The 27703-nt window shown below is 40.4% G+C and overlaps 3 protein-coding genes across 4 annotated transcripts; 1 reads left to right on the top strand and 2 right to left on the bottom strand.

Annotated features, from left to right (window-relative positions):
• Positions 1-6199: 6199 nt before the first annotated feature.
• On the bottom strand, positions 6200-10489 carry mul2 (mitochondrial E3 ubiquitin protein ligase 2). Of its 2 annotated transcripts, XM_008433758.1 has the most exons (6): positions 10402-10489; positions 9101-9242; positions 8679-8766; positions 8443-8563; positions 7300-7531; positions 6200-7197 (listed from the first exon to the last, which is right to left on the bottom strand). In XM_008433758.1, exons 2-6 carry the CDS (start codon positions 9215-9217, stop codon positions 6682-6684), a joined length of 1074 nt encoding a protein of 357 aa, XP_008431980.1. In that variant the 5' UTR covers positions 9218-9242; positions 10402-10489; the 3' UTR covers positions 6200-6681. The 2 variants fall into 2 exon arrangements, with proteins under 2 accessions (XP_008431980.1, XP_017165678.1); XM_017310189.1 differs by lacking the exon at positions 10402-10489 and having other exon boundaries at positions 9101-10395.
• Positions 10407-14815, top strand: alg3 (ALG3 alpha-1,3- mannosyltransferase). Its single transcript, XM_008433759.1, has 9 exons — positions 10407-10713; positions 12039-12138; positions 12230-12377; positions 12498-12658; positions 12787-12907; positions 13005-13210; positions 13652-13730; positions 14042-14184; positions 14287-14815. The coding sequence occupies exons 1-9, from the start codon at positions 10488-10490 to the stop codon at positions 14456-14458; spliced, it is 1356 nt and encodes a 451-aa protein (XP_008431981.1). The 5' UTR covers positions 10407-10487; the 3' UTR covers positions 14459-14815.
• A 387-nt stretch (positions 14816-15202) lies between these two features.
• vwa5b2 (von Willebrand factor A domain containing 5B2) lies at positions 15203-27675 on the bottom strand. The gene is made up of 18 exons (XM_008433760.2): positions 27149-27675; positions 26897-27054; positions 25150-25281; positions 24932-25056; positions 24662-24838; positions 24458-24568; positions 23312-23514; positions 22703-22817; positions 22009-22194; positions 21502-21718; positions 21087-21418; positions 20754-20991; positions 20018-20353; positions 19790-19927; positions 19273-19401; positions 18706-18811; positions 18405-18528; positions 15203-17437 (listed from the first exon to the last, which is right to left on the bottom strand). Exons 1-18 carry the CDS (start codon positions 27304-27306, stop codon positions 16676-16678), a joined length of 3747 nt encoding a protein of 1248 aa, XP_008431982.1. The 5' UTR covers positions 27307-27675; the 3' UTR covers positions 15203-16675.
• Between the last annotated feature and the right edge of the window lie 28 nt (positions 27676-27703).

The following is a 27703-nucleotide window of genomic DNA, read 5'->3' as shown; positions in this document are numbered from 1 at the left end:
GTGTGTGTGTGTGTGCGTGTGTGTGTATGCTCTCAAAACACTGCTCCCAATTACAAATGAATCATTGTGCTGAGTCACTTACCCCCCACCCCTCCCTGTATCTCTCCAGGAGCAGACCAAGCACTGAAACACACACCATTGTACTTTAGTACAAAATGAGGACTTTATATTAACATCCATTCATTAGGAACTGGATTTATGCCTAACCAAGACATTTTCCCTAACCTAGCTAACCTATTCCTAACSCTAACCTTGTCTAAAACTCAATTCACACCATTCCTCTAAATCTGACTAGTAGTGCAGTAGGACTGCAAAAAATATGAGGTCCGTAGGATAGTATATATTAGTACATCCACACCCACACACATATATACACGTCTTTCTATCTTCACAGGGACTTTGCATTTACCTCTGTTCAATTTTGATGTATTTCTACTGCCTAACCCAGACCTTTACTCTAAACCGGACAACTACCAGTACATTAACCTAAGGTCAATTCACACCTTAATCCTCAACCAAATCTCTAACCCAAAAACAGGACCTTATTTTACAGAGCCCGAGCGTTGGGACCCATAAAGAGAATYCCTCCATCTGTCTGTCCATCCATCCATTATCTTACATGCTTATCCCTTGTGGGGTCACCAGGGGTGCTGGTGCCTATCTCCAGKGGTCAGTGGGCGAGAGGTGGGGCACACCCTGGACAGGTCGCCAGTCTATCRCAGTCACATAAGGAGAATTTGTAAGAAAAATTATCCTTACAATGTATCACACACACCCACACACTGTCTCTTCTTCTCTCTCTGTGTAAACACATTGTGTTCCTCCTGGAGGAACACTATGGCTGAGAAAAAACACCAATAACAAGCACAGAGTTAAGAGCCAGAATCAATTTCTCACTGTGCGTGTGGGAGTGGGTGTGCGTGTGTGTGTGTAGGTGTGTGTGTGTGTGTGTGTGTGTGTGTGTGTGTGTGTATGAGGCACATATAGCAAGACCTCTTTGGAAAGTGGTGATTATACTTAGATTTAGAATCGCTTTCGGGGAAATGACTGTAATCATTAGTAGGGGAGGGATATACGACTGTGTGTGTGTGTTTGTTTAAAGGAAGAAAGTTAAAAGCAGCTTTTATATTATAAGAAAATTGAAAATGCCTATGCATAAAGAGAAGACACACACGGCCTCTGCAGTCACTGACCAAGTTGACAGTGCGCTGCACACTTTCCCTTCTTCTTGTGGAGATTATTGCTGTTGGCTTTTTGGCAAAAACATCCTCCGGGTGATTGTGGGAACGTTGGCGCAGCTCCTGCACTTGGATCAGCGAGTGCACAGTTGAATTAGAAATGCTGACGGCAAGAGTGCGCTACACTGAAGTCATGCTGCATGCGCCACCTCATCCACRCCACGTCTACAAGAAAGCTGAATCTGTGCTCAAGGGTTTTCATCAGTTGTGGGRCTTAGCRCTGYGTGCTGCTGCAAGAGCAATGTGAGAATTGGTGATTTGCTGTAAGGGGCCTTAGCTTTGAATACAGTGTTAATGAGTGCTGCACCATGATAGCACTGGGTTATTTTTTTTCTGTTACTTGTGAAAGCTGTTGCTTTTCTGCAGACTCTTATCCATAGTTGATGTTAGTTTTTACATGCATTTGGACATCTTAGTATATTCCAGATATGTCGTCTCAGTTTTTGCAGCCATCTGCAAAATATATCCGACATCTTTCTGAGGAAGGTCTGCCTCACCCACTCCTCACTTTCAACTCCAAGATGTTTTAGTGGTGCCTTGCATGTTCAGCTCATGTCAATTTACTGCCAGGATCTAAATGAGATCAAGACCTGGCCTTTGACTAGGCTATTCCAGGACTTTCCAATTCTTCATTTTTGGTTTATCACTAATATTTCTTCTGCCCACAGAACATTATTTCAATCTGGAAAGATTCAGAYGGAGAAAAGGGAACAATTAAAAGATTTCATGACAGGAATGAATATCTTTGGCGCTCGGGCCCCGGCAGCTGATTTGAGCTGAGATTTGATGTGAACTCGATGAACATCCCGATAACTGATTAGGGATGCTCTCCCCTKGGGCCCGACGCCGGTGGTGGAGGTCAGGAAAGGGTGCTATCCTGGAGAGCCAGGACGTGGGTGGAGAAGGGGCGGTGGGAACCGGCTGACGGCTTGGGTGTGGATCCTTCTATGCAGAGCTTGATTGATGATTGGACGCGCCGGGTGAGGTCCAGCACTGAGGTCGGAKATGAGCACGATGGGCGAAYGGAGGGGGCGGAGTCTTCCAGCTTGAACTTTCGCTATTAGCTCCATTTCAGATGTTCTGGTCTTTTTCTAAGTTCCCTCTGGTGAGCTTTAGTTCGGCCTGACTGTTTTTCTGCTCTGACTCTTGCATAGGGTTCTAAGAAAACCCTTTTTGTCTATGTTGTACCAGTTGTTTTATGTGTTCAACTAAACATTTTCTAAACGTCATCTATCATTAAAACTTTTTGAACCAGGAGTCGATGAGGTCATTTCTCTGGGGAGAACTAATGAAAGAAAAGTTAAAAGTCTCAAGGTTCTAAGCAAGACATAGTTTTTAAGGCCTTTATGAAATTCACACTGATTTGAATTTACAGAGATGTAAAGCATAGGAGATTGTGCTACATTATTCTTTACACTTAAAAACATATGATTTCATTTCTCAAAAGTCGGTTGTGCTTTGCATAAAACAAGAGTTTTTTTTCCTATTTCTGCTTGCTGATGGAAGCTGAAGTATGGAGGACAAGCGATAGAGGCATGCAGGGATGAGGTTGGCTGTTCATATGGTTGCACAGCCTTTTCATTGTGGGAGAGGAGGAGCTGATCAGCAAGGGGGAACAAGCACCATCTATCTCTGGACAGCAGACCTGCACACTCTAATGCGCTCCGTCTCCCACAAAACAAAACAGCTCACTTAACTCGAGCACAGCTTTGGTTTCCAAATCTGAAGCAAATGAATGTGCATAAGAGCACAAATACTCGCAGGGGATGGAAAATTCAGTCCTATCACATATGGGTCCCCAGAACAAATTTGGTGAGAGTAACCTCAGGTTTTTTTGTTTTTGTTTTTTTTTAAATCGGAGGTTAACTCAGGTAAAAAAAAGGTTTTCACCTTCAGTTCTTGTCATTCAGCAGCAATCTGCAAAAATTATAATATATGATTTWAAAAAATGTGTCAGATTACATCCAAATTTTAAAGAGCATAAAGGGAGTATTTCTTTGTTATTGGGCCAGATTAGTTAAGCAAATAAGGAAGGTCAGTAAATTACATCAAAATTAAGCAGTAGTAGCAGTAGTGACCAATAACAACATTKTTCCAGATGCAATTTAACATGCATTATTCCCTTCATGTTAAAAAAAGAGAGGAAAGAGCCTTTTTTCCATTTCCCTTGATTTTTTTGGGTTCAGTCTTCTTAGGCTACTGAATGTGCCATTGTCACTCTTCTGYTTACTAAAGACTGAACAGTCACTTCAGTGTTCTCTGTGCAAGAAAGCCCAGACATGAATAATACACAGAATGACTAAATCTTATTCCATCTATATTTATGCAAATTACTTGGGTTATTATATGTATCTTAGCTGTGAGGGTCAATACAAGTGTTGTCTAAGTCTAAAAAGCTTCAGACAAATATCCACAATAACACAATATACAAGCTTATTTCGCATCATAAATTTGAACATAAAACATCTATAAAAAAATGCAAAATTTAGAGCTGGACGACACGTTGAAAGAAGCTAACAGAATATAGTTAGTTACCTACATAACTTAAATTTATTATTTTATTTTTTACATTTCTTTGATTAATTGCCGAGCGGCTCGCTGTTATTCTGGAAGGACAGAGGAATTCAGGGACAGAAGTCACACAATGAACAAAAGCTGCAACAACACCTCCATGAAAACAATGTAATCTCATTATGTAAAATGTAATTATTTTTGTCTATTTGAATTAAGAATACAAAAAGAAAAGAAAAAAAGAATCCTTATTTTTCTAACTAAATTATATTTCTCTTGATCTTCGCTCCCTGTCTCGCTCTCCCCAGGGAAAGCGCTCGCCGTCTGTTGCTGAGAAGAGAAGCGCTGCAGTCACACTGTTGTCAGAAAGTAGGTCAACCTGTCCCGCATTTCACTGCATGCCCAAAGCAGATGGGTGACAGCGGTAATTGGCATCAGGGGCCGAGGCGTGCTGYGATGGCTCTTGTCTCCTGAGATAATGCATCTCTGCAGGGGTGGCTGTGGAAAAAACCTGGCGAGCGGCGTCAAAGCAAAAGGGAAACGGCTCCCCGTGCTGGCCCGAGAACGGTGTGCAGAGAAAGCACACGAAGGTYAGAAAGTGTCAGGATTTTCAAAGATTTATCAGAACTTTTCTCATCGGAGATGGACGCGCGCCATTTCTATTTAAAGMGCTATTGTGCTGCTAAACACAGAATTAGCCTCCATCTGCTGTGCCTTTGGCTGATGCTTTCTGTGTAAAATATTTCAAAACACGATTTTTTAAATTCTTTTTTGCAATCCGACTCAAAAATGCACAAAAAGGGACAATTTAAAAGAAACATACAGTGTAATATATTTTAAATAAACCTCTACATCCCATTTACTGCTATTAAGCAGAGCCAATTAAGGAATAATCATGCTATCTATGTAATTTGACAGCTATCAGGGCAAATTAAGGGTCTTACCGTGTGTGATAATTGCATGTGATGTGGGAACATCCACTTGAGTCAGGGTCTTCCCTTTCTGCCAGTCATTACGCGACTGTTCCACCAACTTAAAGTGAACAAAGATGGACACCTAGTGGTAGAAAAAGTAAATCAGGAAAATAACCTGCTTGCATTAAAATGTAATTCATTTAATGCAGGTACAGAGCATCATTTTTTTACCCCCAAAGCACGAGTACTTATCTCTTTAAAAGCACTCTAAAGAATCAGTTTCAGCTGAAAACCTTATAAGAATGAGGAATAATCACTAAGAGAATTGTTTTTTTCATTTTCATGCCTTGTGACTTCTGTAACTGCACACACAACAGATTGGCCCTTTATCTTAACTGAGGAGGATTTGTGGAACCCTGAGTCTTCCATGTCTTTGTTTCTCACTCTGCCTTGGTACTTCACTCTTTGCCTGCTCAAATCTATCTTTTCCTTTCAATTTACGTTTTTGTGTGTGCTTCTAAATACAAACTTGAACCCGTCTTCCCATCTGCTTTCGCAGTGAACTTGCTGTTGAAATAATGACTCACTCTGCTGTCGGCAAGCATTAAATAAATGCAGATAAATAATATTTACACCATCTGTCTTTCCAAACCTACTGCTTTTGCTAATTTATGTGAAAACTTCTACTTAAAAGCATGATGGGCCAGACTCCAGGTATGTCTACGTCTTATCGTCTATCATCCATTTGAATAAATGTCTAGGTTATTTCATGTTGTGGGTTAATGCAAGCAGTAGTGTTGACTTTTTATATGTACAATGTGGCTTTCTGCCCAGGGTGGAATACAATTGGGGGACTACAAAATGTGAAAATTTAAAATGTTATCYAACAGCTAAGAGTACRTAGTTGAAATGCCTTTCCAGTGAATTATGTCAAAGCTGTAATTTTTATATGAAAGTTAGCTCACTGAACTCCAATGGTCTGCAMAGTCGGTCCAGTAGATTAACTTTAGGATGTGGTGCAACAAGAGCTTTGCATCATAGGTTTTGAAGCCACAACTTCACCAGCAGCTGTACAAAGCGATGTTGTCAATGTGGATTAAAATCTGAAAGCAACGTTCTAATATCTTCTTAAACCAATGCARGTTAGATTTAAGGCAGTTCGAAGAGCCAAAACTAGGTCTGCTCTGGTGCGATAACTGGAAATGAGTCCAATTGGTTGACTGGTAAGTGTTTGTGCATTAGGCTACTCCTTTATTTCCAAGTGATATCACTGTTTTTAATGGGATGAAATATTTAAATAAACTACAGTGGGCCTCCCGCAAATAAGTGAAATATTGAAACCCTTCTCTATTTTAAAAGTTCAACCATCAAATATACCAATAAATTTCCAGCCATAGTGTATATCACAGAACATCCATCGTCTTCCATTTCTCTTCTCTTARGGAAACAATCAGCATTAAAATAAATGCCCCTCCAGGATTGGCTGCTTTGCAAACAMCAGCCAATAATTAGGTGMCAAGAATCATTTTCAAGCCCTCAGATTGCTTAAATACTTTATTCGCTTTGATATAACAAGTTTAATAAATTAGTCACATCTTTCCCAAGTGTTAATTATGACAGCATTTTGCCATCTTACAAATACTTGACAGTGRTGCTTTACTWAATTTGATGTAACAAATATGTAAAACMTTCTTTTAGCTGTACATGACCTAAAACTACAACACTAAAGCCTTTTTCTCTTTAATGAGACTAAAACCAAACCTTTTTGAGCAAACATACACAATACAGTTCTATCACTGATACAGCAGCATCCTTGTGTTTTTTTTTCTCATAAGGCACATTTACCAAAAATAAAACTCTGTATTACAGGAAAATGCACATATTATACACTTTTTTTTTCCCCCTTCTCACAGTTCAACATCGTACCTCGCTTAGTGCAAAACCGTTCCCGAAGTCTTTTTATTTCAGATTTATTGTAGAGCCTCAGTGCACCGAAGGTAAATGATCACTCAGGCGCCTTACGGCAGATAGAACGGCAGAACCCGGGCAATGTTCTGCCGGCAGATGGGGCACGTTCTTTGTGGGAGGGCCCGGAAGCAGGCGAAGCAGCAGCACACGTGTGCACAGTTCAACAGGATGCAGTCCCTTGGTTGACTGAGACAGATCACACAGACATTCCCCATTTGATTGTTATCTCCCTCTTCAAAACCTTCTGCATTTGCTCTTTCAGGATGCAGTCTTGCGGTTTCGGCTTGCATACGGACAAACTCCCTGTTCATTGCCTCCTGCTCCCAGCGATCCTTAAGGATGCGGTAGAATCGCAGGCCGGCCCAGAAGAGCACTGCTGTCCCGGCCAAGGCCGAGATGACAGCTAGCACCTTCCAAAAACCAGCTATGTTGTGAATTTCATTTTGCAGGTTTTCAAAGTCTGTCAAGCTCAAAAAATATGGAGAATTATCAGAGGGGGGCCGAAGAATCACGGTGCCGTCTGTGTCTAGGGTCAACTCGCCGATGCCGATAAGCGTTGTGCCCACCTTTAAGAGAGTTTGATTATCATCAGAAATATCTGCCTTTGTAAGAAGCATCAGAACTATGAAACATCTAAAGTCAGACTTTAGATTCATCTACAAACTGACCTTAAGCATTTCTTCAATCTCCAGGACTCCTTTAGACTTTTCTCCACTGAGAAAAAATCCTACAAGCTCTCCAAAACCTAGAGTGGGCTGGTGAAATTTCTCATTAATGACCTCTGTGTACCTTCCAGTTGCTTKCAGAGGAGACTGAACTTTGACTGCAGCCTCGTCTAATCCAAGCAAAACAAAGGGCACCATATTCACTCTTTGGTGTAAGATGCGTTCTGAGTCCCTCCTGTAGAAAGCAGAGCCAAAGAGAGGGAAAGTGGTTCTGCTTAGCAAAAATAAAATGTAAAGTTTTAAACTATGTGTGATGATATCATGCACTTTAGGTATTATTGAGTTTACAAATGTAAGGTCATTCTTAAACAAAGTGGAAAAATTATTATACAGTTGTCAATAAAAATTAAAAAAAATCTTGGTGTACATTGGTAAAATCAAATGCCATCAAAGGTCTCCTAATTAGGAAATATACTTCAACTGTAATTTATATATAGATAATTCAGTTTCATTCAGTTTTAATTTTTGCTCAAAACGATCACAAAAACAGTCTTTGGCAGTGTTGGTTAGTAAATAATATCTTTCTGTAGATGGYGCCATTTTGTAGCTGAAAAGCATGAATGTGTGTAGATAACGGGTGGTCAAATTGTATTTAATATATTTCTAACAAGATTTGAATGAAATCATAGGATATTTTGAAAGTGAGCTAATTTGTTGRGATGAAATATAGTGGTCCTATATAGGAGGGCTTAGTAGTATTATTTTTTTGTGTACTATTTGTTTAATTTTTGCAATTCATTTACAATCTTAGTGCTTTATTCATCATGGAATGCTAAATTACTTTGTTAAAATGTAGGATAGGAATACTACTCGGAATGGTATTCAAGAAAAAGTTAAAGCTCTGCTCAGTAAGTGCAGTACTTTTTACAAGCTCATTACAGAATAATTATAGATTATTGTGATGTTGTTTCCCCATTATSAAGCTGCCCTATTATATAGTGCACAGAGAAAGTATCCAGTATCCAATAGGAGGAACATCTGTAAGGCATTTAAATGGAAAACATGCTATCTCAAAACATATGAAACAATAGTTTGAAACCTGATATAATACCAAACATTTCATGTGTGTTTATATCAGACTCTCACCATGTACGGGAAATGCTGCTCCATATCAGCCTGTGCTCTACAATCGTAAATCTTTGCAACACACCAGAGATGTCTTTGTTGAAACAGCTTGTTAGAGGCTCATCCACTGGCTTTACCGTACCTACATGTGGACACATGCATCCAGGAGCAGGAAATATGAGCCACAAATGTCTTTCACTGCACTAAAACAATGCATTCAGTTCACGTCTGTATCAAAACAGTAACATTCTTATTACCTTCAACCACRGCATACTGTAGGCAGGCTCCAGGAGTAACTTTCAAAAGGTSTTCGAGGTTTCCATCTATACTAATGTGTGGAGCATTCTGGAAAGAAGATAAATTGGTAAAATATGCTCTACATGGTACATTCACAGGTTTGCAGTTAAACTACTAACTGGTGCAACTTTCCAACAAAGGTTGTAGTTTCAGTGAATTTCCACAAAAGTATCTTTTTTTAACCTTTATCTTTTTTTTCTCAATAGTTATTRTAGTATTCCCGACTGTTATGCTTAACATACTTCATCATGAAGATTATATTTTATTTCAAACTTGTCAGTCTTCCGTGTGATGAAGAGCTGACAATAGACACTGCAGCGTCAGAAAATCTGGATCACTTGCAAGCAACAACTCAAAGGTTCAAACACTCTTAAATACTTACTTCAATTTTCTTAACTACTAATCTACTTCTTTTGTATAGATAGTAAAAGACGCCAGAGAGGCTCAAGCTGGCACCAAAGCACACTGCCTCTGTAAAGGTTAGAGAAAATCCATCCATTCTCTCTGGGCGYCCTATCACAGCCCTGAAACCAGAAAAGAAACCACATATAACATGTGGGAACGGGTAGCAAGACTTACAGTGACATTGTTGATATGTTTCAGACATAGTACAGCCGTGTTCAGAAAAGGACACCCATATTTTTGCATCTGTGTTTTTCGGACATGTATTTGTTTTCCCATTTACCCTTTTTCATTCACTATAACAGAATGGAATCTGCGGGTCTGTTGTGGTTCACTTGGTGTTAGATTTATATTATTTTAGAGCCTAGAAATTGTCGTGGAGATTATTGCGATTATTATTGATTATTAATAAGCAATTATTATTGAGATTATTATTTTGTAATTGGGTCCCCTGGGGACCCAATAACAAAAATGATAATTTTAGCTGTTATGAATTTAAGCCCCTTGCAAAAAGAAACTTTCAGTCGCATTCTTAACACTTGTTTAAATGCATTTACACCATAAAACCGTGRTGTTTTATTCAAGGTTGTGCTGTGAGGATCTGTTGCCACCCCAATTCTAAAACACAAAAAGATAATAAAAGTGTAGTTTTCTTTTACTATAACTGCATCAATATAACGGTGTTAATCAGGGGTTTTCAATCCATGTTACATCAGTGCAGTTAATGGAAAAAAACAGCAAGTGGACATTGYAGTCATTGCAAGAATAAAAAAAAAGTACTCATGCAGCACGTAGCAACGTTAGTTGTTTACATTAGAGAAAAGAAAAGATACCACAGACGTTTTCTAAATTGCCTTAGAAACTTCCTCACAGTGAGGAAGTAGGAAGTGCTTCAAAATAGAAGCTGTGCTGGGATTTTTACAGAACAAACTGCCAGTGAACTCCACACCTGTTATTGGTACTCCAGACTCGAAGTTAGTTCTGAGATTCAGTAAAACTGTCTGCCTAAAACCTCGAGAACCGGTTTGCAATATATTTTGTAATTGTTTTGTCTCGAGAGCCTGTCTGTTCCCCATGCTTTATCATCTAAAGTATATTGACTTTTAAGTCCCACTACATTGCTTTGCTAGTTAGCTAGCATGCTAACACTGCCAGGAACTAATATTGACCTCTGCAATTAATTACTCTAAAGTAACGTAAAGCACCGATATGACTCATAACTTTTAGGTAATCCAAGCACATGTTTATAAATAAGCTAGCACATAAATTACTTTTTGTTACCTTAAGGACAAAATKAAATGAAATAAAGTTGTCAAGCTAACACTTCTGGGTCACGTCACGTAGACAACGGCGTCGTCACGTGACAGATGTTGGTGCGCGGCCTCTCCTCCACGTCGCCTCTAAGCGCCGAGATGGCTGGAGGTGTGCGGAGAAAAAGCCCGGGCTCCCCGTCCCCTCTGTGGGGAAAACTCCACACTCTGTGGCAGGACAAGCACTTGGTCCTGTTCAAGACGGAACATACGTTGCTGGTTGTTTCAGTGCTGTGGATCCTGGAAATTGGAATAAACTTGTGGGTCATACAGAAAGTGGCATGTAAGTTGCCGTGCTGCTAGTTAGCATGCTCCTGTGTGATGTCGTGTTCCTGAAGGCGTCCGGATGCTAAATGGCTAGCATTAGCAAAACATTAACTGAACTCTTAACACCTGTCACTGGATTACACACTCAATCTGTCTGTCTTATTGTCAAACGGAAATGTTTGTTTTAACTAACATTTTATGATAATTTTAGTATATTATTAGTTTTGCTTTAAAGGTCGTGTGTAAGTTGTTTGAATTTTGCAGTGTGCATTCATAGCATGGATTCTTACTCGTATTTGTATTGACGATCTGAAATAGTCGGAAAAATAAAATGTTTGCACGAAATACAATGGAAACATTCGCAGTGTGTGATATCCTGAGCTTTTGGTTGTGCAAAAGTTGTAAAATCAGGCTTTGAATTTGTAACGTTTTTGAAAACAATCTAGTTTTTTKGGGAGTTTTATTTTAAATAAACCTTTATTTATTTAAAAASCATTTTAAAATATCAAAATTAATTACACGTTTTCACCCCCAAATCACAAAGTATTGCTTAATTTTAACATAAAAAGTGAACTGTGATATACATTACATATCAGAAGGGTTTATTGTTGCTGTTCTAAATCCCTACATTAATGCCATGAAACCAGAACTACATATTACTATTTCTCATATGATTATTGTGATATTGATTAAGCTACATTTTCTTGACACTTTCCTTTCTTTTACTCCACATTATGTCCTCGAGCCTTTGTGAGATTTAGCATTTTGGCCTCAAGTGATKGGTAACCAATTGTACTTAAGGTAAATGGACTGAACTTGTATAGCACTTTTTCTGATCATTTTGAGCACTCGAAGCGCATTCACCCATTCATACAGATAGGGTTAAGTGCCTTGCCCCAGGACACATTGGCATGAAGCAGGAGGAAGCTGGAATTTAACCTACAACCTTCYGATCACAGGACAAATGCTCTCCCCACAGAGCCACAGTTGCCCCCTTAAAGTCCCTCCAATTATGTATATCTGTGAAAGCTTGGCATTTAAAAAATGCCATGCAGGATGCTATGTCTCGCATTAAAGTAGTCCTTTACGATAAAGATATGTGACAGGTGCATTGCAATAACTGTTAGACTTGTTGTGCAGCCCATTCCAGTCATAAAAGCATAAAATGGCTGATAAATGTCAATAAAGGAAAAAAAAAAGCTCTATTGCTACTGAATAGTATAATTAACTTATCAGTTAATGTTACTATTATCTGTAGATTGCCATTCCTAAAGTGAAAATTTTATTTAGTGTTCCTAATAGTTTTATGTTAATAATAAATGAATATGACACTTTGTGCAGACACAGAGATCGACTGGAAGGCGTACATGGACGAGGTGGAGGGYGTCATCAAYGGTACCTACGACTACACCCAGCTTAAAGGAGACACCGGCCCTTTGGTGTGAGTTTTACAAAGACGTTTTTGTGACGTGTCCTCCTCTGATCCTTTCAGTTCAGAACGTGTTGATAAATCGATCCTCCTTTTACTCCAGGTACCCCGCCGGGTTTGTCTACATCTTCACGGCTCTGTACTACATCACCAGCCGCGGCGTGAACATCCGCCTGGCCCAGTACATTTTTGCAGTGTTCTATCTTGTCACGCTGCTGCTTGTCTTCAGAATATACAACCGCACCAAGAAGGTCTGTCGGTTTTCTAGCAAAAACTCTGGTTTTGCTTTGAAACTCTAGTCTGTTAAGCGGAGTTTAATAGCAGAGCAAGTACGCTTTTTTTTTTCATCTTCTGACATTTTTTTTTTCTAGGTTCCTCCGTATGTGTTCTTCTTTGTGTGCTGCGCCTCGTATCGGATCCATTCCATCTTTGTGCTGCGTCTCTTTAATGATCCAGTGGCCATGATGCTGCTGTTTGCAGCCACTAATCTCTTTCTGGATGGATACTGGACTCTGGGCTGTGGTGTGTACAGGCAAGTGTGTGAACTATTACTTATTTTAAGACTTCACTGTTAAAAAAAAAAAAAAATTCAAATTGATCACAATCCTTTTTGACGTGAGGTGATGAAATTACAGCTCAATCTTTCCCTCTTTCTGACAGTTTAGCAGTGTCTGTGAAAATGAATGTGCTTCTTTTTGCCCCTGGATTACTTTTTTGCCTTTTGTGGGAATTTGGCCTCGTCAGAACAATCCCTAAACTTTCACTATGTGCAGCCATACAGGTAAGTACTCCTTTAAATCTAAAACATGAAACACAGACTTTCTAGTGTCTATACATTTCAGTAACAATAATCCCAAATTTTTCTTTGCTTGCTGTAGGTTCTCCTGGGTTTGCCTTTCCTATTGAACAATCCCGTTGGCTATTTGAGCCGCGCCTTCGATCTGGGCCGTCAGTTCATGTTCAAGTGGACGGTGAACTGGCGCTTTCTRCCAGAGTGGCTCTTCTTGAACCGCTACTTCCACTTGGTCCTGCTGGCAGCTCACCTCCTCACTCTGCTGCTCTTYGCTCTCCGCCGCTGGAAGAGGTGAGACGGACCTGGGATGTGCTGTGACTCCAGGAGAGACRATTTGATTGAACAGATTTTGTTTTAGAGTTTTGTTTGSCTGTGAACCAATAAACTCTCATGATATGAGTTTGTATGAATCCCACAGAAAAATGGCAGAAGATCTGCCAGAAACTGAGATTYAGCATTCATTCATAAGGAGCTTCATGTTTTGGGTCATAATGTTAGAATAAAGATTATTTTAATGTTATTTAAATTTCTAACATGTTCATCAGTCTGTGTTTGGATATTTGAGGCATAATGCAGTATCACTGAATTTTGATGCTTAAATATTTAAATGATCTGAATGGTAGTCCAATGTTTAGTTCACTTTCAAGTACTTTTTTTTTCTTTTTTTTTTAGAAAGCAAACTGTTACATAAATAATATTTATAATATTTTCTTGTAATTTCTGTTTTCTCAGACCAGGAGAAAACATAGTTGAGCTTCTTAAAGAGCCAAGCAAGAGGAAAATCCCTGCTCAGAGCATCACTGTGGATCATATCCTTACAGTTAAATCTTTTTAAAAATGTTAATTTTAATGAGAAATACCCATGCTTGTGTTTCTTCTGAAMCTAAAAGTTGTTTTTAAATKTTTAAAATATTTTTTCTTTAGCCTCTATAGCTTAGCAAATCATGCAAAGTCCAGCATTACTTTTACTAATCCTGTATTTTCACAGCTCTTAACTAAAGCCATTACTAAAAATTTAGAATCAGTCCAAACTACTATGCTCTAAATTAATTTTTAACTTTAGAAGGCCTGAAAATAATAACCATTTCCTYTGTAGTTTAAGTCCTTAACAGCGAGCCACAKGTAGTGCTGATACTCTTCACATCTAACTTCATCGGCATGTGCTTYAGCCGTTCGTTGCACTACCAGTTCTACGTGTGGTACTTCCACACGCTGCCTTACCTGCTGTGGAGTGGCGGTGTCAAGAAGTTGGCCCACCTGCTCAGGTAAGCTCCAGTCTTGAAATTAGAGCTTTTACTTTGACACTGACGTCCAAATTTGGGGTGGAGTTGCACGAGGATAATGATGCGTTTCGTTCTGGTGTGCAGAGTCCTGATTCTGGGGCTGATTGAGCTCTCGTGGAACACCTACCCCTCGACTAACAGCAGCTCTGCAGCCCTCCACGTCTGTCACCTCATCATCCTCCTCTGTCTGTGGCTGGCTCCACCCCTGACGGAAAAGAAAGAGCCCACGACCGATAAGGAGAAGAAGCATCACTGAACCCGACGGGACAGGACATTTGAGTAACCCCCTCATCATCCTCCTCTCTATCGCCGRCACAGGGCCTGCAGAGGGAAGTCACTGTGAAAGACTGTTGCTAGGTGGATGCAAGGAGCCATTTGATGCTTCTCGTCTTTGTTTCCCGCTTCGTCATTCAAGCTCAGCTGCTGATGTACCCGGCTGGTGCACACTTTGCGGTCAGAGAGATGACAACGGAAAGGATGAATTCGCAGGAGTCTTTTTGTTGTTACATAATTGGATGTTTTCAAGTGCTGTGGCAAAAATCATGGATGCTTAGCAATAATTTGTTCATATACAGAATGTGATGGATTAAAGATCTAAAGAGCTGACCGTAGATCCAAAAGTGTTAAATTGACTACATATCAACATGAATCCAATATTCGTTGAAGGCCTGCATAGTTTTTTTTAATTATTATTTTTTAATGCAATACTGCAAATAAACCTTAAACAGTAATGATTACCAGTGCACAATGCAAATGTAATGATCACATTACATTTGCATTACTCAGAATACAGAAACTATTAATGTTTTGTCTCAGGTCAATTTTATTTTAGAAAAGGAAATTGCTGATCATTTAGCTTCTTGGCGTTTAGAGCTTTGTTAATTTTCTACCCATCTTTGTGGTAAAGCAAGAACACATGACTGATAAGGACCACAATCTTGCACACTTGGCTTCGTAGTAACTGCAGGAATTAATATCAGCAATACTTAGACAAATAAAACACAGATGGAAACTTTTATTCCTTTTGTACACAGTACAACAAATGCTTAGCTTCCATTACGTCGATTGTGTGAGCTAAACTTTCATCAGTTTATCTAATAACCAACATGACAATCATTGACTGATTCTTTGTTTGGCATAAAATAACATAGACTTTAAACTACAGTCTAAACTACAAAAAGCTTATTCAGATGGTCAAGGCATTCCTGTGTTTGCATAAAGCAAATTTATAATCAAAGGTCACTATTGTAAAGTGGGCTGGATTGGATAAAGTACAGCTTTTGTTATCCAGTCGTGAAAAAAGTAAGACACCCTACAACAGCCTATGTCTCTTTCTATTGAGCTTGGGTATCTGGATATTTCATATCAGATCATTCTAGTAATATACATAAGATGAAACTAAAGAAAGAAGAAATACATTTTATACAAAATGAAATAAAAAAATTTCTGATTAGGAATGAATTAGGACTGCCTCACATTTATTACTTTTTCTCAAGTGCAAATGACTGGAATGTTGTTAGGTAACATTTTCAAGGCAATTTTCCCAGTTTAAACCTCAGTCATTTATGTTTGGTGAGATCCTGTCTGTTGAAGTGAGAGTGAACACAAAGGTGAGACGGCACAAGTTTTCCTCACGGGAGTCGTTAAAAGAGAAAACAASTGTTCTTTGCTCTCTTAATAAAAACAGAAAGCCAGATTTAATTTGGTAATGAAGAATGCAGATAAACACCAGGGCTTCTGGAATAATGTTCTTCGGACAGATAAGTCTACATGAAATGTATTTGGGCATCAGAAAGRATATGTTTTTGACAGAAATCAAACATCCTTTCAGGAAAATAACCTATTAAATGTGAAGCACAGAGGTGGAAGTGTCATTATTTGAGGATGCTTTCCTATTGCAGGACATGGCAGCTCTCCCTTACAGAATCCACCATTATTCTACCACGAATCAGAGGACGCAAGACTTGGAATAAGAAATAAAAAACTAAAGACGAAGCAGAACTGGTCCTTACAGAATGACAGTGCCACCCAAATTAACAGTGAATTCACCAAGAACCATTAAGAAATGGAAAGTCAAAGTCCAGATTGGATTTTTGTGAGACATTTTGGAGTGACTTGAAACCCCTCAAACATCTCTCAACTGAATGTGAGGAGTGGGACAAACTTTCCTCAGAGCAATGTCAGAGACTGGCAGGTGGATACAAGCAGTGACTGAAGTCATTTCAAGGTTCAAAGAGTAGCTGTTAGTGGGAGGGATGTTCTAGTGTTTAGCTCATTTATTTCCTTTCATGAGGAAAACAATTTTCATTTTTGTTTACTTATAAACACTTTGTTTCATCTAAATTTCTTGCTAATTACAAATCAACATGTGAACAGTTCTTAAAACCAAAATAAATTAAAAAAAAATAGTTGGGGTGTCCTAATTTATTCCACATGTCTGTAGATCTGTTTTTGTACCTCTGAACTGACTGTCTCACATATTATTGGGGTTATAACACAGCATGTTGAGCTTGATGTTTTCATCCCAGTGGCGCAGCAGCAGAAACAGCTGTCTGGCTGCTCCTCTTAGCCCGGCAAGGTCCACTCCCTCTGGCAGTTTCTGACAGCGCAGCCAGAAATCTGCTTTCGCTGCCACCAGCTCCCACTCCATGAAGTAGCCAGCACACCGGTGCTCCAGCCACGCCAGAGCGACAGCGGTGGCCCAGGTGGWGCCTTCTATATCTTCCTGAGCCAACTGGCTGCTATCCTGGAGGTCTGCTAGCTCTGCTGAAGTCCCCTCGTATATATCAGTCTCTGAACCACGGCCGCTGTCCGCTTGTCCAAGGCTTTGACTGTGAGAGGGGCCGATAGACAGCTCCAAGGATCCCTCCTCAGAGCTCGGGAGATCAGGGGGAGAGGTGACAGGGTYTYGGTCYGACAAATTCTTTCGYAGAAGCCTCGACTCTAAAATCAAAGGGTTGTCTACTGGAGTGTGGTGGAAGGGAGGAGCAGCCGGTTTKGCCAGAGAGCAGGASGAAGGAGAAAAGGTGACGTGGTGAATCGTGGGAGCACCTGGAGGTTTGGCAGAGGTGGACAAAGAGGGAGCGCTGGGAGAAGTGCAGCGAAAGGCTGGGCTGAGGCTACGTCGGTGAAGGCTGTAAGGCGATGCTCTCTTGAGGCGGTCCAGCGGGATTTGGACACACTCTGAGTACATCGCCGTCAGGAGAAAAGCCCCTGATGCAAGTTGTAAATGCACCTAAGAAAAGGACCATAAATTAATGTTAAGACCAATGAAAAAGACACACTGGACATACTGTTAAGAAGATACACTCAGTACTTTTCATATTGACATAAAAGAGGCAAAGGTTGCATTGACAGCAACCTTGAGATGAGAAGAAGGCCCAGCAGAGACTGTACTTTCAAAGGCAACTCAAGGAGCAAAACCTGCCAGAGGAGCTGCTGGTCATTGTTCACACTGGCCTTATTCAGTCCGCTTTGTGCACATCCATCACTATGAGGCTCACCCACAAAACAGGACAGGTACAAACTGCAACAAACAATTAGGTTTGCAGAAACGATMATCTGAATTGATCTTCTCTCCATCTAGGGCTTGTAGAAAAAAAAAGGTAGCTAACACTTCTGCAGTCCCCACACACCCTAGACACAAACTAGTTAGACTTTAACTTTCAGTCAAATTCTTTGTGTGGACAAACTTGACAAAGCAGGTGTTCGTGATTTGCACCCTTTACTTCCTGTGTCTTCCATCTTCCTTTTGACAATCGTCCATCGATTCTTTACAGGGTTCAAGTCAGGCACGTTTGCTGACCAGACTAGTACAGGTCAATAGTTACAATCAATAGCTTCYCAATGGAACCAAACTGGTCTAACTGGTAGAGAAGATGATTGCACTGACTGGACTTGACAAAGCAAAGGAGATAAACACCAGTAGACGACATGGTTMTGAAAATCCTCACTTAATGTAAGTAACAGCACACCGGACCTCACACTTGCTCGACTTCCCAATGGAAATGCAATGTTTATTTTCATGGAAATAGAAATTTACACCACTGAGCACCAGTCTCTGGCTCAGCGTGTATGTAGTATCTAGTATCTAGTAGCATAGAACAATGTGAATGTAATGCCATTAATACATTAACAATTACACCATGTTTAACGATAAAAACTAAATATAGTGGCTTGTGCTGGATGTGGATCCACCTCACCAGGGGCTGGTAGTCTGGAGTTTCACTCTCTGGCTGTTTGTCGGTCTCTGCTGACAGACAGTGAGATTTGAGGGGAACCTGCTTTCCGGATGAAACAGAGGACCTGAGTCGACCCAGCTGGAACCTGCAAAAACCAAAAAATGAGACTTGAACAGCAAATGATTAATGATACCAAAATAATTGTGTCTAGAATGTTACTTGTGCTGGTGTCTATTTAGGGCCTACATTTATGAGTCCTTTATCACCTATCTTACACTGAATTTTACATATTGTTTCACMGAGATTAGAAAATAAACTTTACCTGGTACTGAAGAAGCTCTCCATTGACTTGCTCTCTATAGATCGCTGTGAACGATTGCACGACATCCCTGTTGTTACAGTAGCCATGGAACAGTATCCACCTGCGTCTGAGATAAGATTGTTGAAGGAAAACATTAAACAAGAATGTTTCAAACAKGGTGTRAATATTAGATTTATTCTAAAATATCTATATATTTTAGAAGAATGGAATTTTACTTTAAAAATGAATCATACTGTATTTTCTGTTTTTCCTTGAGCATGCAGGACAATATTACACTAAAATGAGTTTGCCTCGTTAGTGTTGAGGTAGAAAAAAAGGGACAGGTACAACTGTAGTGCTGAATGGAAATAAAGACCTTTAAAAATGTACGTATTTTGCATTTTCCTAGACTGAAGGTTTTGCGAAGTAAGAGAAGTGTCCCCTGAGTGTCGCCATTGTTGTCAGTATTCACTAATATTCCAAWATGTAAGCTTACAGAAGTGTCACCTCTATTTGAAAGAAACTCAAAGACTGATGCAAAGTTTGGTTCAAAGAAGTAGGTGCTGGTATCTTTTTGGTGTGGTCTACCTGTAAAGTTCCAGATGTCTTCAGCCTCTTCACTTTCGCCACTGATTAGCCGTCTTCCCAGACCGGCAGAATAGACCCTCTGCCTGCGACCTCCAGGCTGAGAAGTTTGCCTGTTCCCCAAGTGAATCCCTACACAAACAAAAGCATAACCAGCAATCTGGCATCTGAATTATAACATGATCCTCGTCTTTTTACCCATATAACTCATGACCCTATAGCATGTCTAATTCAAATGCTTTGTCTAATGTCTAATTCAGAAACAAACAGGTTGTTTCTCCCTTCTGCTCTCAGATATGTTCAGTGGAATTTTATTTGATAGACCAATGCAAGATGGCTCATTATTTTGAAGTGAAAGAACAGGGATAGAAATCCAACACTGTGTAGAAGAACCCTCTACAATTTTATCTGTAGGCCTTTTTGGGTTTGTTTCTTCAAGCATTGCACATTTGGTACAAACAACACTGTCAAAAAGTGAAACCATGAAGCTTTTCATAGCCAATGTAATTTCAGAACATACCTGTGTTTCGGACGCCTGTGCTCTCTGCCAAGCCTTTGCTTGGGCTGCCATTGGTAATGGTGAAGGCTGTGTACATGCATATGATGTTACAGTGCTTGCTTGTCTGAATAGCCTTCATACGATACCGTTTACCTGACCCTGAACGGAAATAAATGTAAGTGACAGCACATTMATTTCCGTTGTCACGGAAATAAATGTGACATTGATRGTGTGTATAACGATCATCACCATGTCCAGTTTCGCTCTCTTTTTCTGCCAGCTTTTCAAAGTCCCTTATTACTGAGCGAGCCGTCAGGTGGTGAATGATCTCCTCCCATGGCTTTCCTACATCGTCCCCACCAATTCCACATTCGTTGACCCCAGTGGTGTCCTGGTCTTCCGTTGGCCAGAGAAGTCCCATGTCCACAGTAACCTCCCAGGACACAGGTTTGCCACTCAGCAGACCATGAATGATGGAGCGACACTGACCTGGGGGAGGATCTTCAGGCTGAGCAGCAGTAAATAGATACTCTGGGTCAGTGAGGCTGTCCCAGTCCAGGGGCGAAGCAGGAAACAGGAGTCCGTCTGGAGGATCCAACAGAGAAAAGGGTCCATTGCAGCATTGTGTGGATATTTTGCTACAATATGGACAAATGTTCTTCACACAATAGATGGCATCATGAGGAAATGTGTTTAAATTTGAAAGAAACAGCTCAAGATATCAGTCAGGACCATGAACCTTGGGTACAAATGGGTCTTTCAAATGGACAATCAATCAAAATATACTGCCCAAGTTGTTAAAAGGTGACTAAAGGTCAATAAAGTCATTGTTTTGGAGTGATCACTGAAAAGATCTGACATGATTTAATGTTGTATATTCAGACAACAAAACATGTATTTTTAAAAGTTGCGTATTGATATCTGGTTTAAAYGCTATGTAATGAAACTGAATTAGGAAAAGTATCTTTTGYGTTCTCTTACTCACTGGAGTCAGTCAGGCTTCTGTGGGAAACTGTCCCTCTTGATGGAGGCCTCGTTTCTCCATCACTTTCATCCAACCGTCCTCCAAGAGTCTGGTCAAAGGAAACCCTCTCAAGAGCTCTCCGGAGGCGATGCATTTCCAGTTCACCCTGTGGTGATGAAAAACTCCTTGCCGCCATTGTAGAACGAGCTAATGCTTTYTGTCTCCTTCGAGACTCCTCGCCTCCATCCAGATGCCCATTCTGATGGCACAAAAACAAAAATGAAGGAAGTCCAAAATAAGTTTAGACACTCAATCTAATTTAATAATGGGTAAAACGTATCCTTTTATTCTCACCTTTTTAACAACGTTGTCAGGAGTCTCCACTGAAAGGTTTTCTTGCCATGCTGGGTCCGCCCAGCGAGATAAGGATGATGGCTCTGGAGGGACCATCCTCTCAAGGCCTTGTGGTAAAGACCCTGTTTCCAATACTGGACCAGAGGAGTGGGTATCAGAAAGAAAGCCCCCACCTGCGGAGTCAGAGCTTGAGGCATGAATGTGTACGTGGGACTGTGTCTGAAGACTTCGCTCGCTGCTCAGGGAGCAGTGAGTGAGAACGTACTGCTCCTGAATGTAGGAGCTCTGCTGGATCCTCCGCCTTATATCGCTGGACCAGTCCAGCTCCACACCTGGTTTGGACAAAAAGACAGCTGTGAAACACCATGGGAACAAYGTCTCCAGATCTAAATCAGCTTAGTGACCTGTGTGTCACCTGGGCTTATTCCAAGGTCAGTGTCTCGGGCACAAGAAAACTCAGATGAAATTTCTCTTGAAATTTCTCTCAAAGCCTCCTCCAGCTCGGTTCTGTCGGAGTGCGTCACCACAGGCATGAGCTCAGATGAAGGAGGTGGCGACAGCTCATCATTTGAATGGGTGAAAACAGAACCCACGGAGTCACGGTGCACACCTCTGGAGTCCCTTTCTTGGCACTGGACAAGAAAAATTTATGAACATATTTTTACTTTTTGAGGTTTCTTCCCATTGTGCAGACTTACAATGAGAAACATTAATAGGTTTGCTTTGGATTATATGTGGAACCAACAGAGACTTTYGTCTACTTGTGAAGTGGATTATTCATATATTATACAAATATATTGTATATGAATTAACAAATAGGGTGCTGAAAGTATTCACTCTGTTTTTCTGTGAAAGAGCAAGCTAACATTCAGTCTGTGAATGTACAAAAGGTCAAACTCCAAATCAAATYGTGACACCATACCTCTGTCTTTTTTGCTTTGAAATTTGTCATGTCATAAAGAGTGCAGTATCCAACTAGGCGATCTCCRGGGTATAAAGGAGGAATTTCATTGGGTGAAAGGAGGGCCTCCATGTTCTCTGGCAGGTACCAGTCAATCCGAACGTCCGTCAGAACAGGTTCGAAGGCCTTCTTTAGAGACTTGATTAACTACAACAGAGTTGARAACCAAATCRCAACAAGTTCAGGATTYGGTTTTGKCCACTGCACCAAGATGAATACCAGCTCTCCTAATGACCGTAGTCAAAACGTGAGGTTTTCAGTCWATCGTATTCTGACAGCACCACAATCTCAAMTGGTCAGACACCAATTCTGTGGAATTATTTCCACTGAACCTTTTCATTACTAACTTCTGTTTTGCATTAAATTATTCATCATTGCGTTTAATCTCATTGCCCTGTTTTTACTTTTATTTTCTTCTCAAATGTTTTTTTGTATTTTTATTATTATTATTGTAGTTAATAGTATTCTAGTTTTAAGACATTTTTGTACGAGTTGACTCTGAAGAAACTGCCCAAAACCTTTGTCATCTAAAACATTTAACCGGTTATATGATGATGAAAATGTCATGTCGATACAAAAAATAGCAAGAATTTAACTGTAGCTGCTGTGTGGTTCATGTTTCTCCAGAAGATGGCAGTGCTGTGCTGGTGTTGACCTTGGGCTGRAGTCTTTCTTCATCACCGAAGAACTCTGTGGTCCCTCCGGTCAGTTTGGCAATTCCCTGAAGGAGTCTCCTGCAGGCTCGGGGACCGAGGCCGAGGCCAAAGCATCTAGAGAGGCGATCCGGATATTAAAGAGTTGGATTTTAAAACAACWAACGGGCACACACTCACATCTGATTGCAATATTAACTGCAGTCAGTCAGGTTTGAGAATAAAGAACACCAAACAAGTGCATACGTTTCAAAGACACAGCTGAGATGCCTTGGAGAAAGTCAGTCCACCAGGAGAATACTAATGAGGTAGAAATGGAGTTATTCTGCATGGGGGAAATTGATGGGCGTGACTCTTACTGCAGAGCAGAGCACTTAACGGGATTACTGGGCGGGGCCGATTTATTTATTTATTTATTTATTTATTTTCCTTTTTCACTTTCTCAGCTCAATTCCGCAATATGTGTCCCACATTTTTGTTTTTTATTTCTCTATCTCCACAATAATTCCGTCATCTCACCTGTTGTCCACTGTGAATTTTCGACAGTGTGACATAATACGCCCTCATTCAAACCTTGTTTTCCTTTCCATGTTCGCACATGGTTTCCGTACCTGCCAGCACATGTGTTTCTGCGAACCAACTCCAGCACCTTAGCCACATTGCTGATGGAGCCGTCAGTGATGATAAAGACCTGCCGTGGATATGAACGCTGCATGGGCTGCTGGTAGAGCCAGGACAGCGCCCCCTGAAGGTTGGTCCCGCGCATATCCGCTCTCATCCTCTGGATGTACTCATAGGCCTGCATTAGAGTCACCTGGATGTATGTAGCGCATAAAAAATATGGATGCAATCAGATTCGTTGTAAAGCAGTAGACGACACCTGTTCCAACTAACTGCCAGAACAATCAGCAAATTAAACTGTTTTATTGTTTGATGTTAAACGGTCATATTAACCTACGGGAAAAAATAATCGAATCAGACCCTCTCTGAAAAAGACAGCACACACATATAGCTTAGCACCTGCTTTAGAACAAACTGTAGAAGAAACATCCCTGGTAGAACAGGAGCCAGAAGGACATCTCGAGTGAAAATGCATGAAAGGCCACCATATGGTGTGGAGAATGTGCAAAGACTGTTTGTCCTTCCAGTCCCTGGTCTGGATTAAACCTGATACTCTGCTACTAAGGCAACCCAACAAGAAACCCTGTGGCCAGATTGGAGAGCAGCACAGATCGTCCAGCGAGGTTAAACAACATCGACATTCAGGTTACAAGAACTAAATGATGCATGTATGTTCTCGYATAAAAAAGAAGAATTTACGACATGTTTTTTTTTAACACGGGATGGATTTGCAATCTTGTAAACTCACTGTCTGCATCTTACAGGCTTAGAGTGAAGGTCATTGCCCCTTCTAGTGAAGTTGTTGTAAAGCTTTAAAACTTTTAAATATATTCATATTTACCRCTGTGGGACAATCTCACACTGAGAATTTTAGTCGCAAGCCAAACTGTAATTTCAGCCCAATTCTTTAATGGGTAAATCAAATCCTGTCTCCAGAAAACAAACCATTTATCCACCAGGACAACTTAATGAGAATAAAGGTTGGATTTGAAGATAGCCCACAGTAGAATATTAATTTATGTGAAGACTAAATATATTAACTTTATTAACTTGGGTTTGCTAATTAATGCGACTGACCTGGTAAACAAGACACTGGTAGGAAACATTTCTAACAAACATCACTGTGTAAAACTAACATCAGTGCAGAGCTTGCTGGAGGTAAACAGAGGCTTGATGGTGGTCCCAAAGCCAACTATGTTGAGCATCGTACCAGTGGGTAGACTCTTCAGGGCCACTGCCATGGCTTCCTGGGAAAGCAAAACATTTGACGTGACATCAAGACATATTCYACCTCAAAACCTAAAATAAACTACTTTCTGGCAGTTGTCAGTGCATCTGACCTTCACACGCTGTATTTTAGTGCCACTCATGCTGCCGCTGCGATCGATTAGGAACAGCAACTCTCTGGTGGCTTTGTGCAGCTCCAGAGGCTCGGACAGTAAGTCAGGACAGAAGTTGAGCATGAGGACGGGGCTGCAGATGATGTCTTTGTGGTATCGTCTACGGATGTACTCCAGCTTCCCGACAGCAAAGTTAGCGCATGCAGGTTAGATGGACATAAGATAAACATGTAAAAGAGATTTAAAAAAACATTTGTAAGAATATCTTACCCTTCTCTCAGGTTCTGAGTCTTTGCGCGTGTATCGAATGTAATCCCGGCGAGAGCAGATCTGTTGTTCATACTGGCTGAAGGACAGTCTGCCTTTCTCCAGGATGACCAATGGACTGTGAGGTTCTGTGGAAGGATGATGCATTTAAAAAGATAGCCTGGTGCTTATAAGTCAGKATGTGTTTCCAAACATTTCACTGGCAGATTGTCTTTACTCACCACTGAGGTGCAATATTATCTCTATGTGTCTATCATATGGATGCTCCTGAGCCAAAGTAATATAGGTGGCAGATGCACTTTGGGCACTAGGATCTGCATCTGCTCTCAGGGCATGTGTAGGGCTCTCCAAGCCTAAAGCAAGGTAAAGTGTCATCAAGGARAAACAAAATTATGATGATGATTATTTTAGTGGACATACAGTGCCTTGCTGAAATATTCCGATGGAGAAGGAGGTGGGTAGAGGGATTTTATGTGGTAGACCAACAAAAAAAATTATGGAATGGGAAGAAGATCAAAGTTGTTTTTTCTTTTCTTTTGACCAATAAGAACTTGGACAGTGTTGCTTTCAGTCCCTTGGAGTTACTACTTTGAAGAACTTTCTAGAACATTTTTCTGAATTTACAGCTTCACCTCGTCTGTGGCATGCCTCTACCATCTTTGCACATCAAGAAAAGGACATTTTTGCCCGTTCACTCTATGCAACATTGCTCATACTTAGTCGGATCAAGTTTAGCCACATATACTCAATTGCATGAAGATTTGGAGTGTGAGTTGACTTTCGAAAACATAAATACCCTTTGACCTAAAACATTTTATTGTAACTTTAGCTGWATGTTTATGCTCGTTGTCTTGCTGGAAAGTGAATCTCCAGCCCAGCTTTTACCAGGTTGTCCCTTTAAAGCATCACACAATCACCATCAACAGAAGTAACACACAGTATTATGTATGTAGGTCAAGAAGTTTAACTTTGGCATCATTTAAACAGTGCACCTTGTTCCAGATGTTTGCTGTGTCCTCAGCATAGCCTGTAACAGACTTCGCTACTCTTACATTAGAGCYAGATTTATGGAGTAAATGAATAATAATTGTCCTATTAAGATATTCCGCTCTTCTTGTGGAATTTGCTCAGTCTCTCTCCTTGAAGTTGTCTAATCACCATCTCTTGGTGATTAGAAGATGGATTAAAAAGTCTCCTGAGAGATGTTCAAAGGATGGATTATTATTTTATATCCTTGCTTTAAATTTCTCCACAGCTTTTTGATGATATTTGTTCRCCAATACTCCCTAACAAACAATTGAAGCCTTCATAGAACAGATGTATTTGTTTGACTTTAGTCAAACGGTATTTTTGACTAAAGTCCCAGAGGGTTAGAGTCCCAGTTAAACGACGTTTAACTGAAGTCCTAAAAGGGGTGCAGGTTTTAATGTTTTTATCTTTTTTAATCTTTTTTTTTTCAAAATCTCTTTCTCTTTCTCACTGTTTATTCAATGTCACTTGCTGTTTTTATTTTAATTATGTAAAGCACTTTGAAATGCCTTGCTTCTGAAATGTGTTATACAAATAAAATTTGATTGATTGATAAGATTAAATTACACACAAGTACTACTTGTTAGAAAGGGGATTTCTCAAGGCAGTTGGTATGCAATGCATTTTATTTCTGATTCAGTGTGTAAGGCTGAATTCAAGAGTGTGGTTCCGTTTTCAGGTAGCATGATGAAATATGAGACGAAATCAAAGGGTGTAAATAAATGCTTCAAGGTAATTTAGTCAGAATTTGCAGGRAAAGATTTTCCTAGCTAATCTTTTTCCTCYTTATGCTTCACATTTTTTTTGCGTTGGCTATGTTGCGACTCAGGTTTTTCCTCTGCAGCTCAATCATTAAATTGTAAGCTCCTGTTCCAGCATTTCATAATCATTTAGTCAAGAACTACAGAATCARACTTATTTCAGAAGACGAGACAGTACCAGCCAGCAGACAGGCGCCTCTGACCAGCAGCTGGAAGCTGAGTTCATACGGTGCCAGATTGACAGCAGGACTGGAAAAGAGGCCATGAGAGCACTGCTGCTCAGAGTCTGAAGCCCGATCCTGCTTCCCTGAAGTAGCACCGAAACAGCTGGTTGCTCTAAAACAAGAAATTACTTATACAAGTTATCAATCCATGACACACCTATTAATTTTTTTTTATTCACATTGTAGAAACAAGCAAATATAATTACCCAGTTTCCTCAGACTTTCCTCCATTTTCACTTTTGCTTGCAGTCAACTGGCCGGTTACAACCGGAGTAAGCAGCGTTGGGTAGACGATACGGATAGCTCCGTTTTCCATAGTAGGGAGTTCTAGAGTGGTGCTGATGATGACGGACACTATGTCCATAGGGCCAATGACTCCACAACCTACAATGAATGTGGTTCTTTCCAGGTCTTCATCCAAAATCAGGTGTCCTTAGATCAAAATACTGACATCGATAAAATATTCAGGTCCACAGAAACGGTCTTGTCATTTTTAATCTCTCCACCACCAAGAATAAAGACCTGAGTATTTCAGAGGCAAAATCTGCACAAGACCAGAATGGGGCGCAAAACTRGTCGGCAAGCAGCTTGGGGAAAAGGTGACAAGTGTTGGTTTGATTATTAGGAAGTATCTTAAAGTGACCGTCAGTCACCTTTCATGAAAGATCTTGGAGCATGCAGTGAAGGACGGGTCCATAACCAAAAGAGAGACGTTTGGTAATGATACTAAGGCAATTTGGACCACAGTCTTAAAGAAACCC

This window comes from Poecilia reticulata, linkage group LG17 (genome assembly GCF_000633615.1).
Source record: "Poecilia reticulata strain Guanapo linkage group LG17, Guppy_female_1.0+MT, whole genome shotgun sequence".
NCBI lineage: Eukaryota > Metazoa > Chordata > Actinopteri > Cyprinodontiformes > Poeciliidae > Poecilia > Poecilia reticulata.
This window is presented reverse-complemented; position numbering and strand designations above follow the sequence as displayed.